General features: G+C 45.1%; 1 protein-coding gene across 1 annotated transcript in view; it reads left to right on the forward strand.

Moving 5' to 3' along the window:
- CDC42SE1 (CDC42 small effector 1) overlaps positions 1 to 20195 on the forward strand; it is a 62301-nt gene that overhangs the window by 39142 nt on the left and 2964 nt on the right. The window contains exons 2-4 of the mRNA XM_069728761.1: positions 6562 to 6806; positions 19198 to 19308; positions 19440 to 19525. Of these exons, the coding sequence (XP_069584862.1) occupies positions 6753 to 6806; positions 19198 to 19308; positions 19440 to 19514 (240 nt within the window). The 5' untranslated portion in view covers positions 6562 to 6752 and the 3' untranslated portion in view covers positions 19515 to 19525. The remainder of the gene's footprint in view (positions 1 to 6561; positions 6807 to 19197; positions 19309 to 19439; positions 19526 to 20195) is intronic.

A 20195-nucleotide genomic window follows, 5' to 3' on the forward strand; every position in this document is an offset into this window, starting at 1 on the left:
TGCAGACAGACAGACGGAAGTACCCCTTAGACAAATTATATATATATATATATATATATATATATATACAGTATATATAATACTGCCCCTATGTACAAGAATATAACTACTATGATACTGCTCTTATGTACAAGAATATAACTACTATAATACTGCTCTCTACGTATAAGAATATACAGGTCCTTCTAAAAAAATTAGCATATAGTGTTAAATTTCATTATTTACCATAATGTAATGATTACAATTAAACTTTCATATATTATAGATTCATTATCCACCAACTGAAATTTGTCAGGTCTTTTATTGCTTTAATACTGATGATTTTGGCATACAACTCCTGATAACCCAAAAAACCTGTCTCAATAAATTAGCATATTTCACCCATCCAATCAAATAAAAGTGTTTTTTAATAACAAACAAAAAAACCAACAAATAATAATGTTCAGTTATGCACTCAATACTTGGTCGGGAATCCTTTGGCAGAAATGACTGCTTCAATGCGGCGTGGCATGGAGGCAATCAGCCTGTGACACTGCTGAGATGTTATGGAGGCCCAGGATGCTTCAATAGCGGCCTTAAGCTCATCCAGAGTGTTGGGTCTTGCGTCTCTCAACTTTCTCTTCACAATATCCCACAGATTCTCTATGGGGTTCAGGTCAGGAGAGTTGGCAGGCCAATTGAGCACAGTAATACCATGGTCAGTAAACCATTTACCAGTGGTTTTGGCACTGTGAGCAGGTGCCAGGTCGTGCTGAAAAATGAAATCTTCATCTCCATAAAGCATTTCAGCCGATGGAAGCATGAAGTGCTCCAAAATCTCCTGATAGCTAGCTGCATTGACCCTGCCCTTGATGAAACACAGTGGACCAACACCAGCAGCTGACATGGCACCCCACACCATCACTGACTGTGGGCACTTGACACTGGACTTCAGGCATTTTGGCATTTCCTTCTCCCCAGTCTTCCTCCAGACTCTGGCACCTTGATTTCCGAATGACATGCAAAATTTGCTTTCATCAGAAAAAAGTACTTGGGACCACTTAGCAACAGTCCAGTGCTGCTTCTCTGTAGCTCAAAAGTGGCTTTACCTGGGGAATGCGGCACCTGTAGCCCATTTCCTGTACACGCCTGTGCACGGTGGCTCTGGATGTTTCCACACCAGACTCAGTCCACTGCTTCCTCAGGTTCCCCAAGGTCTGGAATCGGTCCTTCTCCACAATCTTCCTCAGGGTCCGGTCTCCTCTTCTCGTTGTACAGCGTTTTCTGCCACATTGTTTCCTTCCAACAGACTTACCATTGAGGTGCCTTGATACAGCACTCTGGGAACAGCCTATTTGTTGAGAAATTTCTTTCTGGGTCTTACCCTCTTGCTTGAGGGTGTCAATGATGGCCTTCTTGACATCTGTCAGGTCGCTAGTCTTACCCATGATGGGGGTTTTGAGTAATGAACCAGGCAGGGAGTTTATAAAAGCCTCAGGTATCTTTTGCATGTGTTTAGAGTTAATTAGTTGATTCAGAAGATTAGGGTAATAGGTCGTTTAGAGAACCTTTTCTTGATATGCTAATTTATTGAGACAGGTTTTTTGGGTTATCAGGAGTTGTATGCCAAAATCATCAGTATTAAAACAATAAAAGACCTGACAAATTTCAGTTGGTGGATAATGAATCTATAATATATGAAAGTTTAATTGTAATCATTACATTATGGTAAATAATGAAATTTAACACTATATGCTAATTTTTTGAGAAGGACCTGTAACTACTATAATACTGCCCCATGTACAAGAATATAACTACTATAATACTGCTCCTATGTACAAGACTATAACTACTATAATACTGCTCCTATGTACAAGACTATAACTACTATAATACTGCTCCTATGTACAAGAATATAACTACCATAATACTGCTCCTGTGTACAAGAATATAACTACTATACTGCTCCTATGTACATGAATATAACTACTATGATACTGCCCCATGTACAAGAATATAACTACTACTAGATGGTGGCCCGATTCTAACGCATCGGGTATTCTAGAATATGCATGTCCACCTAGTATATTGCCCAGCCACATAGTATATTGCCCAGCCACGTAGTATATTGCCCAGCCACATAGTATATTGCCCAGCCACATAGTATATTGCCCAGCCACATAGTATATTGCCCAGCCACATAGTATATTGCCCAGCCACATAGTATATTGCCCAGCCACATAGTATATTGCCCAGCCACATAGTATATTGCCCAGCCACATAGTATATTGCCCAGCCACATAGTATATTGCCCAGCCACATAGTATGTTGCCCAGCCACACAGTATGTTGCCCAGCCACATAGTATGTTGCCCAGCCACATAGTATGTTGCCCAGCCACATAGTATATTGCCAAGCCACATAGTATATTGCCCAGCCAAATAGTGTATTGCCCAGCCACGTAGTATATTGCCCAGCCACGTAGTATATTGCCCAGCCACGTAGTATATTGCCCAGCCACGTAGTATATTGCACAGCCACGTAGTATATTGCACAGCCCACGTAGTATATTGCACAGCCACGTAGTATATTGCCCAGTGACGTAGTATATTGCCCAGTGACTTAGTATATTGCCCAGTGACGTAGTATATTGCCCAGTGACGTAGTATATTGGCCAGCCACGTAGTATATTGCACAGTGATGTAGTATACAGCACAGAGCCACGTAGTATATTGCCCAGTTACGTAGTATACAGCACAGAACCACGTAGTATATTGCCCAGCTACGTAGTATATTGCCCAGCCACATAGTATATTGCCCAGCCACGTATGTCACAGGTTAAAAAAATAAAAATAAACATACTCACCTTCCGATCCGAGGGCCCTTTGTAGTTCTGTCACCGCGCGTCAGCTTCCGGTCCCAGGGTGTGATGTCGCGGTCACATGACCGTGACGTCATGGCTGGTCCTTCTCGCTCAGGCACGCAGGACCTGTGATGACGTCGCGGTCACATGACCGTGACGTCATGGCAGGTCCTTGTCGCATACCATCATTGCTACCAGAACCTGCCGGTTGCATGGAGCGGTCACCGGAGCGTCGCGAGGAGCGGGAAAGGCGGCGGAAGGTGAGTATGTAATGATTTTTTATTTTTTTTTAATTATTTTTAACATTAGATGTTTTTACTATTGACGCTGCATAGGCAGCATCAATAGTAAAAACTTGGTCACACAGGGTTAATAGCGGCGGTAACGGAGTGAGTTACCCGCGGCATAACGCGGTCCGTTACCGCCGGCATTAACCCTATGTGAGCGGTGACTGGAGGGGAGTATGCGGGCGCCGGGCAGTGACTGTGGGGAGGAAGGAGCGGCCATTTTCTTCCGGACTGTGCCCGTCGCTAATTGGTCGAGGCTGTTTTGCCGCGACCAATCAGCGACTTGGATTCCATGACAGACAGAGGCCGCGACCAATGAATATCCGTGACAGACAGAAGGACTGAAAGACGGAAGTGACCCTTAGACAATTATATAGTAGATGATACTGCTCCCTATATACAAGAATATAACTACTATAATACTGCTCCCTATGTACAAGAATATAACTACTATAATACTGCTCCTATGTACAAGAATATAACTACTATAATACTGCCCCCTATGTACAAGAATATAACTACTATAATACTGAGCCTATGTACAAGAATATACAGTGGGGCAAAAAAATATTTAGTCAGTCAGCAATAGTGCAAGTTCCACCACTTAAAAAGATGAGAGGCGTCTGTAATTTTCATCATAGGTAGACCTCAACTATGGGAGACAAACTGAGAAAAAAAAATCCAGAAAATCACATTGTCTGTTTTTTTAACAATTTATTTGCATATTATGGTGGAAAATAAGTATTTGGTCAGAAACAAACAATCAAGATTTCTGGCTCTCACAGACCTGTAACTTCTTCTTTAAGAGTCTCCTCTTTCCTCCACTCATTACCTGTAGTAATGGCACCTGTTTAAACTTGTTATCAGTATAAAAAGACACCTGTGCACACCCTCAAACAGTCTGACTCCAAACTCCACTATGGTGAAGACCAAAGAGCTGTCAAAGGACACCAGAAACAAAATTGTAGCCCTGCACCAGGCTGGGAAGACTGAATCTGCAATAGCCAACCAGCTTGGAGTGAAGAAATCAACAGTGGGAGCAATAATTAGAAAATGGAAGACATACAACACCACTGATAATCTCCCTCGATCTGGGGCTCCACGCAAAATCCCACCCCGTGGGGTCAGAATGATCACAAGAACGGTGAGCAAAAATCCCAGAACCACGCGGGGGGACCTAGTGAATGAACTGCAGAGAGCTGGGACCAATGTAACAAGGCCTACCATAAGTAACACACTACGCCACCATGGACTCAGATCCTGCAGTGCCAGACGTGTCCCACTGCTTAAGCCAGTACATGTCCGGGCCCGTCTGAAGTTTGCTAGAGAGCATTTGGATGATCCAGAGGAGTTTTGGGAGAATGTCCTATGGTCTGATGAAACCAAACTGGAACTGTTTGGTAGAAACACAACTTGTCGTGTTTGGAGGAAAAAGAATACTGAGTTGCATCCATCAAACACCATACCTACTGTAAAGCATGGTGGTGGAAACATCATGCTTTGGGGCTGTTTCTCTGCAAAGGGGCCAGGACGACTGATCCGGGTACATGAAAGAATGAATGGGGCCATGTATCGTGAGATTTTGAGTGCAAACCTCCTTCCATCAGCAAGGGCATTGAAGATGAAACGTGGCTGGGTCTTTCAACATGACAATGATCCAAAGCACACCGCCAGGGCAATGAAGGAGTGGCTTCGTAAGAAGCATTTCAAGGTCCTGGAGTGGCCTAGCCAGTCTCCAGATCTCAACCCTATAGAAAACCCTTGGAGGGAGTTGAAAGTCCGTGTTGCCAAGCGAAAAGCCAAAAACATCACTGCTCTAGAGGAGATCTGCATGGAGGAATGGGCCAACATACCAACAACAGTTTGAAGACTTACAGAAAACGTTTGACCTCTGTCATTGCCAACAAAGGATATATTACAAAGTATTGAGATGAAATTTTGTTTCTGACCAAATACTTATTTTCCACCATAATATGCAAATAAAATATTAAAAAAACAGACAATGTGATATTCTGGATTTTTTTTTCTCAGTTTGTCTCCCATAGTTGAGGTCTACGTATGATGTAAATTACAGACGCCTCTCATCTTTTTAAGTGGTGGAACTTGCACTTTTGCTGACTGACTAAATACTTTTTTGCCCCACTGTAACTACTATAATATTGCTCCTATGTACAAGAATATAACTACTATAATACTGCTCCTATGTAAAAGAATATAGCTACTATAATACTGCTCCTATGTACAAGAATATAACTACTATAATACTGCACCTATGTACAAGAATATAATTACTATAATATTGCTCCTATGTACAAGAATATTACTCCTATAAAACTGATCCTATGTATAAGAATATAACTACTATAATACTTCTTCCTATGTACAAGAATATAACTACTATAATACTGCCCCTATGTACAAGAATATAACTACTATAATACTGCTCCTATGTACAAGAATATAACTACTATAATACTGCTCCCTATGTACAGGAATATAACTACTATACTACTGCCCCCTATGTTCAAGAATATAACTACTATAATACTGCCCCCTATATACAAGAATATAACTACTATAATAATGCTTCCTATGTACAAGAATATAACTACTACAATACTCCTATAATACTCCTATGTACAAGAATATAACTACTATAATACTGCTCCCTATGTACAAGAATATAACTGCTATAATACTGCCCCCTATGTGCAGGAATATAACTACTATAATACTGCCCCTATGTACAAGAATGTAACTACTATAATACTGTTTCTATGTACAAGAATATAACTACTATAATACTGTCCCCTATGTACAAGAATATAACTACTATAATACTGCCCCTATATACAAGAATATAACTACTATAATACTGCCCCCTATGTACAGGAATATAACTACTATACTACTGCCCTCTTTTTAGAAGTATATGAACAGTTTGTGGTTTTGGAATAGGTATTATTCACATACCTAGAGTCTTTCTGACATAGTTTTGCATACCACCATAACCCTTTATTGTGATGTCTCACCCTGACCCTTAACAGCCACGTGTTGGTGTTTTTGTGACTATGAACCTTTCAATTATTTTCTATTTCCATCACATCTGAAAACAACAAAACATTTTGATGACCTGAAGGTGTTGTTCGGCTCTGTTCTTCCTGTTCTTGTATAATTCTCGGTGACTTCCTCTAGGGCTACTTGGGGTGTTTGAAGATGGGAAGCACAATAGGGTGCGGCCTGACCCCCGAGCGGAAGACAGGTCAAGGCTTCATAAGTGAAGACTAAAATTAAGAAAAAATAGCCTTACCTTAAAATTATGTCTGGTTGCTCACTCTGTTATGAGACTGAAATTGTATTTTTTATATTTTTAATGATTTTTCAAATTTGAAACTTTTTGAGAAAACATTTGCATTTTTTTTTTAAATTGCAGGAAAATAAAGAGTTATCCTCCCTGAGGGGCAAGAACATAATCCACGCATTATCTTCTTGGGCTACCAGTTGTGAATTGCTATGGAGTGATCTAGACATACCCGCCTTCTCCGGAGGACTACTTTACGTCTGACTTAAGGGATCTTCTGCTGTTGGCCAATCAGAATTTCAACCAAACTGGAAGTCTCAAAAATGAGCGACTTTTGGCATAAATTTGGCTGCTGTGTCGTAGAAAAGCCACAACCGGTAAGTTCTAATACGTTGCCATCAATCGGTAGGGACGTATTGGGAATCAACAGTTCCCTCCAGCATTTATTCTTTAGTATTGTTATATTTTACAGATTTATACTATGTCAACACTTCTGGGAAATGGAGCTTAATCTGTTAACTTCCTATCTGTTGGCTGAATACTTGTGCTCACAACATCTACTTCCCCTGACTACCTCATACACATGCACGATCAGATCTGCCAGGAATCCATGTGTTTTCATTTTGGACAGAGAGTTAAGCTGCTGCCAGACAACTCTGTTTGCTTCCTCAAAACTCACCAATCCTCTTAGTCTGGTGTCCCTTCTCACCAAAATTGACTTGTTTAATCTAATGTGTATGGGGGCCTTGAACGGGTTGTCCCATAGAAATAAACATTCATTACTTATCAACACAAACTTATGATTAGTGGAGGCCAGCAAACCTCCCCATAGATCCTGAGAACAGGGACCTAAAGTGCTCAGTGTGAATGGAGTGTGCGCAACCACCTCTCTTATAGACTTGAATGGAGCAGTAGTGAGGATATGTGACCACCTCTCCTGTAGACGGTGGATGGAGCAGTAGTGAGGATATGTGACCACCTCTCCTGTAGATGGTGGATGGAGCAGTAGTGAGGATATGTGACCACCTCTCCTGTAGATGGTGGATGGAGCAGTAGTGAGGATATGTGACCACCTCTCCTGTAGATGGTGGATGGAGCAGTAGTGAGCGTGTGTGACCACCTCTCCTGTAGATGGTGGATGGAGCAGTAGTGAGCGTGTGTGACCACCTCTCCTGTAGATGGTGGATGGAGCAGTAGTGAGCGTGTGTGACCACCTCTCCTGTAGACGGTGGATGGAGCAGTAGTGAGCTTGTGTGACCACCTCTCCTGTAGACAGTGGCTGGGGCGGTAGTTAGCGTGTGTGATGCGGTGGATGCAGAGTTAGTGAGAGTGTGTGACCACCTCACCTGTAGACAGTGACTGGGGGCAGTAATGAGCTTGTGTGACCACCTCTTCTGTAGACTGTGGATGGAGAGGTAGTGAGAATATGACCACCTCTCCTGTAGACGTTGGATCGAGAGGTAGTGACCATGTGAGACCACCTCTCCTATGGATGGTGACTGGAGCAGTAGTGAGTGTGTGTGACCACCTCTCCTATAGACGGTGACTGGAGCGGTAGTGAGCGTATGTGACTACCTCTCCTATAGATGGTGTATGGAGAGGTAGCGAGCGTGTGCGACCACCTCTCCTATAGACGGAGACTTGGGCGGTAGTGAGCGTGTGCGACCATCTCTCCTATAGATGGTGTATAGAGAGGCAGTGAGCGTGTGCGACCACCTCTCCTATAGATGGTGTATAGAGAGGCAGTGAGCGTGTGCGACCACCTCTCCTATAGACAATGACTAGAGCAGTAGTGAGCGTGTGCGACCATCTCTCCTATAGATGGTGTATAGAGAGGCAGTGAGCGTGTGCGACCACCACTCCTATAGACAATGACTAGAGCAGCAGTGAGCGTGTGTGACCACCTCTCCTATAGACGGAGACTTGGGCGGTAGTGAGCGCGTGCGACCATCTCTCCTATAGATGGTGTATAGAGAGGCAGTGAGCGTGTGCGACCACCTCTCCTATAGACGGAGACTTGGGCGGTAGTGAGCGTGTGCGACCATCTCTCCTATAGATGGTGTATGGAGAGGCAGTGAGCGTGTGCGACCACCTCTCCTATAGACAATGACTAGAGCAGTAGTGAGCGTGTGCGTCCAACTCTCCTATAGACGGAGACTTGGGCGGTAGTGAGCGTGTGCGACCATCTCTCCTATAGATGGTGTATAGAGAGGCAGTGAGCGTGTGCGACCACCTCTCCTATAGACGGAGACTTGGGCGGTAGTGAGCGTGTGCGACCATCTCTCCTATAGATGGTGTATGGAGAGGCAGTGAGCGTGTGCGACCACCTCTCCTATAGACAATGACTAGAGCAGTAGTGAGCGTGTGCGTCCACCTCTCCTATAGACGGAGACTTGGGCGGTAGTGAGCGTGTGTGACCATCTCTCCTATAGACAATGACTAGAGCAGTAGTGAGCGTGTGCGTCCACCTCTCCTATAGACGGAGACTTGGGCGGTAGTGAGCGTGTGCGACCACCTCTCCTATAGACAATGACTAGAGCAGTAGTGAGCGTGTGCGTCCACCTCTCCTATAGACGGAGACTTGGGCGGTAGTGAGCGTGTGCGACCATCTCTCCTATAGATGGTGTATGGAGAGGCAGTGAGCGTGTGCGACCACCTCTCCTATAGACAATGACTAGAGCAGTAATGAGCGTGTGCGACCACCTCTCCTATAGACGGAGACTTGGGCGGTAGTGAGCGTGTGCGACCATCTCTCCTATAGATGGTGTATGGAGAGGCAGTGAGCGTGTGCGACCACCTCTCCTATAGACAATGACTAGAGCAGTAGTGAGCGTGTGCGTCCAACTCTCCTATAGACGGAGACTTGGGCGGTAGTGAGCGTGTGCGACCATCTCTCCTATAGATGGTGTATAGAGAGGCAGTGAGCGTGTGCGACCACCTCTCCTATAGACAATGACTAGAGCAGTAGTGAGCGTGTGCGTCCACCTCTCCTATAGACGGAGACTTGGGCGGTAGTGAGCGTGTGTGACCATCTCTCCTATAGACAATGACTAGAGCAGTAGTGAGCGTGTGCGTCCACCTCTCCTATAGACAATGACTAGAGCAGTAGTGAGCGTGTGCGTCCACCTCTCCTATAGACGGAGACTTGGGCGGTAGTGAGCGTGTGCGACCATCTCTCCTATAGATGGTGTATAGAGAGACAGTGAGCGTGTGCGACCACCTCTCCTATAGATGGTGTATAGAGAGGCAGTGAGCGTGTGCGACCACCTCTCCTATAGACAATGACTAGAGCAGTAGTGAGCGTGTGCGACCATCTCTCCTATAGATGGTGTATAGAGAGGCAGTGAGCGTGTGCGACCACCTCTCCTATAGACAATGACTAGAGCAGCAGTGAGCGTGTGTGACCACCTCTCCTATAGACGGAGACTTGGGCGGTAGTGAGCGTGTGCGACCATCTCTCCTATAGATGGTGTATAGAGAGGCAGTGAGCGTGTGCGACCACCTCTCCTATAGACGGAGACTTGGGCGGTAGTGAGCGTGTGCGACCATCTCTCCTATAGATGGTGTATGGAGAGGCAGTGAGCGTGTGCGACCACCTCTCCTATAGACAATGACTAGAGCAGTAGTGAGCATGTGCGTCCAACTCTCCTATAGACGGAGACTTGGGCGGTAGTGAGCGTGTGCGACCATCTCTCCTATAGATGGTGTATAGAGAGGCAGTGAGCGTGTGCGACCACCTCTCCTATAGACAATGACTAGAGCAGTAGTGAGCGTGTGCTTCCACCTCTCCTATAGACGGAGACTTGGGCGGTAGTGAGCGTGTGTGACCATCTCTCCTATAGACAATGACTAGAGCAGTAGTGAGCGTGTGCGTCCACCTCTCCTATAGACGGAGACTTGGGCGGTAGTGAGCGTGTGCGACCACCTCTCCTATAGACAATGACTAGAGCAGTAGTGAGCGTGTGCGTCCACCTCTCCTATAGACGGAGACTTGGGCGGTAGTGAGCGTGTGCGACCATCTCTCCTATAGATGGTGTATAGAGAGGCAGTGAGCGTGTGCGACCACCTCTCCTATAGACAATGACTAGAGCAGTAGTGAGCGTGTGCGTCCACCTCTCCTATAGACGGAGACTTGGGCGGTAGTGAGCGTGTGTGACCATCTCTCCTATAGACAATGACTAGAGCAGTAGTGAGCGTGTGCGTCCACCTCTCCTATAGACGGAGACTTGGGCGGTAGTGAGCGTGTGCGACCACCTCTCCTATAGACAATGACTAGAGCAGTAGTGAGCGTGTGTGACCATCTCTCCTATAGACAATGACTAGAGCAGTAGTGAGCGTGTGCGTCCACCTCTCCTATAGACGGAGACTTGGGCGGTAGTGAGCGTGTGCGACCACCTCTCCTATAGACAATGACTAGAGCAGTAGTGAGCGTGTGCGTCCACCTCTCCTATAGACGGAGACTTGGGCGGTAGTGAGCGTGTGTGACCATCTCTCCTATAGACAATGACTAGAGCAGTAGTGAGCGTGTGCGTCCACCTCTCCTATAGACGGAGACTTGGGCGGAAGTGAGCGTGTGCGACCACCTCTCCTATAGACAATGACTAGAGCAGTAGTGAGCGTGTGCGTCCACCTCTCCTATAGACGGAGACTTGGGCGGTAGTGAGCGTGTGCGACCATCTCTCCTATAGATGGTGTATAGAGAGGCAGTGAGCGTGTACGACCACCTCTCCTATAGACAATGACTAGAGCAGTAGTGAGCGTGTGCGTCCACCTCTCCTATAGACGGAGACTTGGGCGGTAGTGAGCGTGTGTGACCATCTCTCCTATAGACAATGACTAGAGCAGTAGTGAGCGTGTGCGTCCACCTCTCCTATAGACGGAGACTTGGGCGGTAGTGAGCGTGTGCGACCACCTCTCCTATAGACAATGACTAGAGCAGTAGTGAGCGTGTGCGTCCACCTCTCCTATAGACGGAGACTTGGGCGGTAGTGAGCGTGCGACCACCTCTCCTATAGACAATGACTAGAGCAGTAGTGAGCGTGTGCGTCCACCTCTCCTATAGACGGAGACTTGGGCGGTAGTGAGCGTGTGCGACCATCTCTCCTATAGATGGTGTATAGAGAGGCAGTGAGCGTGTGCGACCACCTCTCCTATAGACAATGACTAGAGCAGTAGTGAGCGTGTGCGTCCACCTCTCCTATAGACGGAGACTTGGGCGGTAGTGAGCGTGTGTGACCATCTCTCCTATAGACAATGACTAGAGCAGTAGTGAGCGTGTGCGTCCACCTCTCCTATAGACGGAGACTTGGGCGGTAGTGAGCGTGTGTGACCACCTCTCCTATAGACAATGACTAGAGCAGTAGTGAGTGTATGTGACCACCTCTCCTATAGACGGAGACTTGGGCGGTAGTGAGCGTGTGCGACCACCTCTCCTATAGACAATGACTAGAGCAGTAGTGAGCGTGTGCGTCCACCTCTCCTATAGACGGAGACTTGGGCGGTAGTGAGCGTGCGACCACCTCTCCTATAGACAATGACTAGAGCAGTAGTGAGCGTGTGCGTCCACCTCTCCTATAGACGGAGACTTGGGCGGTAGTGAGCGTGTGCGACCATCTCTCCTATAGATGGTGTATAGAGAGGCAGTGAGCGTGTGCGACCACCTCTCCTATAGACAATGACTAGAGCAGTAGTGAGCGTGTGCGTCCACCTCTCCTATAGACGGAGACTTGGGCGGTAGTGAGCGTGTGTGACCATCTCTCCTATAGACAATGACTAGAGCAGTAGTGAGCGTGTGCGTCCACCTCTCCTATAGACGGAGACTTGGGCGGTAGTGAGCGTGTGTGACCATCTCTCCTATAGACAATGACTAGAGCAGTAGTGAGTGTATGTGACCACCTCTCCTATAGACGGTGACTGGAGCGGTAGTGAGCGTGTGTGACCATCTCTCCTATAGACAATGACTAGAGCAGTAGTGAGCGTGTGTGACCATCTCTCCTATAGACAATGACTAGAGCAGTAGTGAGCGTGTGCGTCCACCTCTCCTATAGACGGAGACTTGGGCGGTAGTGAGCGTGTGCGACCACCTCTCCTATAGACAATGACTAGAGCAGTAGTGAGCGTGTGCGTCCACCTCTCCTATAGACGGAGACTTGGGCGGTAGTGAGCGTGTGTGACCATCTCTCCTATAGACAATGACTAGAGCAGTAGTGAGCGTGTGCGTCCACCTCTCCTATAGACGGAGACTTGGGCGGAAGTGAGCGTGTGCGACCACCTCTCCTATAGACAATGACTAGAGCAGTAGTGAGCGTGTGCGTCCACCTCTCCTATAGACGGAGACTTGGGCGGTAGTGAGCGTGTGCGACCATCTCTCCTATAGATGGTGTATAGAGAGGCAGTGAGCGTGTACGACCACCTCTCCTATAGACAATGACTAGAGCAGTAGTGAGCGTGTGCGTCCACCTCTCCTATAGACGGAGACTTGGGCGGTAGTGAGCGTGTGTGACCATCTCTCCTATAGACAATGACTAGAGCAGTAGTGAGCGTGTGCGTCCACCTCTCCTATAGACGGAGACTTGGGCGGTAGTGAGCGTGTGCGACCACCTCTCCTATAGACAATGACTAGAGCAGTAGTGAGCGTGTGCGTCCACCTCTCCTATAGACGGAGACTTGGGCGGTAGTGAGCGTGCGACCACCTCTCCTATAGACAATGACTAGAGCAGTAGTGAGCGTGTGCGTCCACCTCTCCTATAGACGGAGACTTGGGCGGTAGTGAGCGTGTGCGACCATCTCTCCTATAGATGGTGTATAGAGAGGCAGTGAGCGTGTGCGACCACCTCTCCTATAGACAATGACTAGAGCAGTAGTGAGCGTGTGCGTCCACCTCTCCTATAGACGGAGACTTGGGCGGTAGTGAGCGTGTGTGACCATCTCTCCTATAGACAATGACTAGAGCAGTAGTGAGCGTGTGCGTCCACCTCTCCTATAGACGGAGACTTGGGCGGTAGTGAGCGTGTGTGACCACCTCTCCTATAGACAATGACTAGAGCAGTAGTGAGTGTATGTGACCACCTCTCCTATAGACGGAGACTTGGGCGGTAGTGAGCGTGTGCGACCACCTCTCCTATAGACAATGACTAGAGCAGTAGTGAGCGTGTGCGTCCACCTCTCCTATAGACGGAGACTTGGGCGGTAGTGAGCGTGCGACCACCTCTCCTATAGACAATGACTAGAGCAGTAGTGAGCGTGTGCGTCCACCTCTCCTATAGACGGAGACTTGGGCGGTAGTGAGCGTGTGCGACCATCTCTCCTATAGATGGTGTATAGAGAGGCAGTGAGCGTGTGCGACCACCTCTCCTATAGACAATGACTAGAGCAGTAGTGAGCGTGTGCGTCCACCTCTCCTATAGACGGAGACTTGGGCGGTAGTGAGCGTGTGTGACCATCTCTCCTATAGACAATGACTAGAGCAGTAGTGAGCGTGTGCGTCCACCTCTCCTATAGACGGAGACTTGGGCGGTAGTGAGCGTGTGTGACCATCTCTCCTATAGACAATGACTAGAGCAGTAGTGAGTGTATGTGACCACCTCTCCTATAGACGGTGACTGGAGCGGTAGTGAGCGTGTGTGACCATCTCTCCTATAGACAATGACTAGAGCAGTAGTGAGCGTGTGTGACCATCTCTCCTATAGACAATGACTAGAGCAGTAGTGAGCGTGTGCGTCCACCTCTCCTATAGACGGAGACTTGGGCGGTAGTGAGCGTGTGGGACCACGACTTCTTCTTAAATAAAACTGCACCATGTGAAATAAAAACAAGAATATACTCACTTCGCAGATACCATTAAAGAATTGCAGGAAAAAAACCCTCATGCGCAAATGTTGACACAGTTGCGCCCCACTTTTCTGGTCATCTCTGATTTGCAGAAATTAAAGTGGTTCTCTGGGACAGGCTGCTCTTTCCAAGATGCGTTCAGTGGCCTTCAGTGACATATATATATATACATATATATATATATATATATATATATATATATATATATATATATATATATACATATATATATATATATATATATATATATATATATAAACACAGCAGCACATGTACATGAATCTAGGCCATGTGAAAACACAGACAAATATTCAATATGAATTATACTTCTCAAAAATATTTTTTCTCAAAAAAAAATTTTTTATTTTTTTTTCACAAAGCTTACAGTTATAGATGAAATGAAGATTCTTAGCGCATAAATTGGCCAATTCATGTGTGCCCATCAACCATGGCAAGGTGATCTCCTTCTGATGGCTCCTACTCTACCATACATGCCACTTTTGGGCCACCAGCCTACAACTCTGGACAAAACATGTCACTTGGGGCTAAACCTACAATTTATGGGCAGGTAGAGTTGATTACAGCCACCTGCAAGGTCAATGGGAGGAGTGCAAGATCAGTCTGGAGGCAGCCAGCATTCATATATTAAATAGAGAAAAAAAAGCCAATCAGGACTCCTAATGTGAACACGTGCAAGCTGCATCATATAGATAAGGAAGAACACAGCAGCACATGTACATGAATCTAGGCCATGTGAAAACACAGACAAATATTCAATATGAATTATACTTCTCAAAAATATTTTTTCTCAAAAAAAAATTTTTTTAATTTTTTTTTCATAAAACATACAGTTATAGATGAAATGAAGATTCTTAGCGCATACATTGGCCAACTCATGTGTGCCCATCAACCACGGCAAGGTGATCTCTGTATATATATATATATATATATATACACAATCTGCAACAGATGTTTGAAGCTGAGGTGAGAGGCACAAGGCGACTCCCCCCCACACACACACACCACACATCTGCCGCCTACAGGATGACTTTGTGATCAGACTTGCTGCAGAAAGCCTCCGGCTACCAGGCAAGATCTGTGATTGATGGAACGTGGATTATGGATGACGCTGAACCCGAGCTGCGGAATCTGAATGTCACTTAATAAGGTCCAAACTTCAGAGAGATATTTGTTTCAGAAAGATTAAGGCAATTTTTGTCCTTAAACATCCCCTCCCCCATTGCCCCTCCTAGGCCCCATTATTCTTCCCCATAGCAAGCGTAAACATGAACATGGCCAAACATAGCGAGAATCAATCCAAGTGCTCACTTTGCTCTCATACCAAGGGTAATAACACCACCATACAAAGCCGATAAAATACCACCACACAGATGTCACATAATACCTTTATTTAGAGCCCATATAACATCGCCATACAGAGCTCATGCAACACCATACAGAGGCCATATAATACCTTTATATAAAGTCCATATAACACCGCCATACAGAGCTCATAGAACACAATACAGAGGCCATATAATACCACCACACAGATCTAACATAATACCTTTATACAGAGCCCATATAATACCACCGCCATACACAGTCCAGATAATATCACCATCCAGAGCCCATATAAAAACCCTATACGGATCTCATATCCCACCATATAGAGCCCATGTAATTCCAGCATACAGTGCCCATGTAATACAACTATACAAACCTCACATAATACCTTTATACAGAGCCCTTAAAACATTGCGAGAGCTCATATAACACCATACAGAGCCCATATAATACCATCACCATACAGAGTCCATATAATACCATCGTACAGATTCCATACGCCATACTACAAAGATCATATAAAACACTTACAGATCTTACATACCACCAAATAGAGCCTATATAATACCATCATACAGAGCTCATGTAATGTGACCATACAGATCTCATATAATACCACCATACTGAGCCCATATAATACCATTGTCCAGCGCCCATAAGAAAACCTTTTACATATCTCATATACCACCATACACAGCCAATGTAATACAACCATACGCAATACCTTTATACAGAGCCCATAAAACATCACCCTACAGAGCTCGTATAAAACCTTACAGAGACCATATACACTGTGTGCAGAATTATTAGGCAAGTTGTATTTTAGAGGATTATTTTTATTATTGATCAACAACTATGTTCTCAATCAACCCAAAAGACTCATAAATATCAAAGCTTAATATTTTTGGAAGTTGGGGTGTTTTTTTTTTTTAGATTTGGCTATCTTAGGAGGATATCTGTTTGTGCAGGTAACTATTACTGTGCAGAATTATTAGGCAACTTAATAAAAACCAAATATATTCCCATCTCACTTGTTTATTTTCACCAGGTAAACCAATATCACTGCACAAAATTTACAAATAAACATTTCTGACATGCAAAAACAAAACCCCCCAAAATTAGTGACCAATATAACCACCTTTCTTCATGATGACACTCAGCAGCCTCCATCCATAGATTCTGTCAGTTTCTTGATCTGTTTACGATCAACATTGCGTGCAGCAGCCACCACAACTCTCCAGACACTGTTCCGAGAGGTGGACTGTTTTCCCTCCCTGTAGATCTCACATTTTATGAGGGACCACAGGTTCTCTATGGGGTTCAGATCAGGTGAACAAGGGGGCCATATCATTATTTTTTCTTTGAGGTCTTTACTGACCAGCCACGCTGTGGAGTAGTTGGAGGCATGTTATGCAGCATTGTCCTGCATGAAAATCATGTTTTTCTTGAACGATAGCGACTTCTTCCTGTACCACTGCTTGAAGAAGCTGTCTTCCAGAAACTGGCAGTAGGTCTGGGGGTTGAGCATCACTCCATCTTCAACCTGAAAAGGTCCCACAAGTTCATCTTTGATGATACCAGCCCATACCAGTACCCCACCTCCACCTTGCTGGCGTCTGAGTCGGAGTGGAGCTCTCTGCCCTTTACTGATCCAGCCTCTGGCCCATCAAGAGTCACTCTCATTTCATCAGTCCATAAAACCTTTGAAAAGTCAGTCTTAAGATATTTCTTGGCCCAGTCTTGACATTTTATCTTGTGTTTCTTGTACAAAGGTGGTCGTTTTTCATCCTTCCCTACCTTGGCCATGTCCCTGAGTATCGCACACCCTGTGCTTTTTGTTACTCCAGTAACGTTGCAGCTCTGAAATATGGCAAAACTGGTGGCAAATGGCATCTTGGCAGCTTCATGCTTGATTTTCCTAAATTCATGGGCAGTTATTTTGCGCCTTTTTTGCCCAACACGCTTTTTGCGACCCTGTTGGCTATTTGCCATGAAACGCTTGATTGTTCGGTGATCACGCTTCAAAAGTTTGGCAATTTCAAGACTGCTGCATCCCTCTGTAAGACATCTCACAATTTTGGACTTTTCAGAGCCCGTCAAATCTCTCTTCTGACCCATTTTGCCAAAGGAAAGGAAGTTGCCTAATAATTAAGCACACCTTATAATGGGTTTTGATGTCATTAGACAACACCCCTCCTCATTACAGAGATGCACATCACCTGATTTACTTAATTGGCAGGTGGCTCTCAAGCCTGAACAGCTTGGAGTAGGACAACATGTATAAAATGTATCATGTGATCAAAATACAACTTGCCTAATAATACTGCACATGGTGTAATACCACCACACTAATGTCACATAATGCCTTTATACAGAGTCCATATAATACCATCGCCATACAGAGCCCATATAATACCACCGTATAGAGCCCATATGCCATCATACAAAGCTCATATAAAAACCCCATGCAGATCTCATATACTACAAAATAGAGCCCATATAATACCACCATACAGAGCTCTTGTAATATGACCATACAGATCTCATATAATACCACCATACAGGACCCCCAAAAAACGTTAAAATGGAAGTGAAATCTCATTGTCGCTCTGTCCCCTATGAGGCAGAGCATATGTTGGCAGTGGTGCCCCATGGAAAGCTGGTTAGTTGTTGTAGTGTTATGGCTGAGGACCTCTAAATCCTGAATAACTGCAGGATCCGTCACATGAACGCAGATTAATCAGTAACGCGCGGTTTGTCTCATTTTTTGGAATGTCTTGAGTCGTCCACATTCCCCCTCACCTCCCGGTATTCCTCCTCCCTTTCCTCTGTGCCAGGGGGCACTGCTTTTGATTGGGGTCATGTGGCGGGCAGTGAAGGGTGGTGGGACAGATTGTTACCACTTTCATTAAAAATAGCAGCCATCAAGTGATTTGGCAAATCCTAATCTTTGATCGACTATTTAAAGGGCCATAGCATGTGCGTCAAAAAGGGGCCACTCCGCCCAGACATATTGCCAAATAGTGCCAAATAGATTTGTGTGTGAGAGCAGGGTGACTTCCTACGCATGGGAAGCGTGAGTTGTATATACCCCACGAGTTCCTGTACACGGCTCTTGAGACAAACATGTCTTCAGTGTGTCAATGTCTACAGGAAACCGAGAACGTGGTGAAAACAGGAAAACCAAGCCCCGGCGAAGAACGACACTCCGCCATCAGCCCCACACACACGAGTCCACTGCCCACAGCACGCAGAGGAATTCACATCTCACGGGCCCAGTGTGTGCACTATCAGCTGGAGACATGTGTCCCTCAACAGCCACCGTCCACATAGCCTCAATGATCTGCGAGACCTCTGTCCACCGCCAGAGCCTGGTGTGAGAGATAACTGCCACCTCCGCCTCTGCCCGCAGTTATCAGACAGCTACTACCGCCACCACCAACATCTCCTGTAATCCACAAACAATATCACACATGATAGGACTATATATATTACATTACATGGTGGCAAACTTAGGTACGCTGTGCTTATATACTCCAGGTATGATGAGCTACTATACAATTATCTCATCATGTGCTCTGTTTCGTGCAGAAAAAGAAGAGGAGGAGAATCGATCGCTCCATGATCGGAGAACCCATGAACTTTGTGCACCTGACACACATCGGCTCAGGAGACATGGGGGCGGGGGATGGCGTACAGATGGTAGGTCCTGTATGTACCGCGAGTCTACTGCTGCTGTGTTACTGTATAACGGCATCAAATAATCATTACACATCTGCATCCAAACCGCATGGTATAACAGTATAACTTCAGGATGTCTCTTATTTTTGCAGGCAGGTCCAATGCAAGAACAAATGAGATCGAAAGGTGGACGAGATAGACAATGGAATAACTCCAGGATCTTGTAGCTGTACACACTGTAAGACCCTGATGTGTATTATAGCACTTATATTCCTGTACATAGGGGCGGTATTATAGTAGTTATATTCTTGTACATAGAGGCAGTATTATAGCACTTATATTCCTGTACATAGGGGCGGTATTAAAGTAGTTATATTCTTGTACATAGGGGCAGTATTATAGTAGTTATATTCTTGTACATAGGAGCAGTATTATAGTAGTTATATTCTTGTACATAGAGGCAGTATTATAGTAGTTATATTCTTGTACATAGGGGCAGTATTATAGTAGTTATATTCTTGTACATAGGGGCAGTATTATAGTAGTTATATTCTTGTACATAGGAGCAGTATTATAGTAGTTACATTCTTGTACATAGGATCAGTATTATAGTAGTTATATTCTTGTACATAGGAGCAGTATTATAGTAGTTATATTCTTGTACATAGGAGCAGTATTATAGTAGTTATATTCTTGTACATAACAGCAGTATTATAGTAGTTATATTCTTGTACATAGGAGCAGTATTATAGTAGTTATATTCTTGACATAGGGGGCAGTATTATAGTAGTTATATTCTTGTACATAACAGCAGTATTATAGTAGTTATATTCTTGTACATAGGGGCAGTATTATAGTAGTTATATTCTTGTACATAGGAGCAGTATTATAGTAGTTATATTCTTGTA

The sequence above is a fragment of the Ranitomeya imitator genome, chromosome 1 (genome assembly GCF_032444005.1).
Source record: "Ranitomeya imitator isolate aRanImi1 chromosome 1, aRanImi1.pri, whole genome shotgun sequence".
Classification (NCBI taxonomy): domain Eukaryota; kingdom Metazoa; phylum Chordata; class Amphibia; order Anura; family Dendrobatidae; genus Ranitomeya; species Ranitomeya imitator.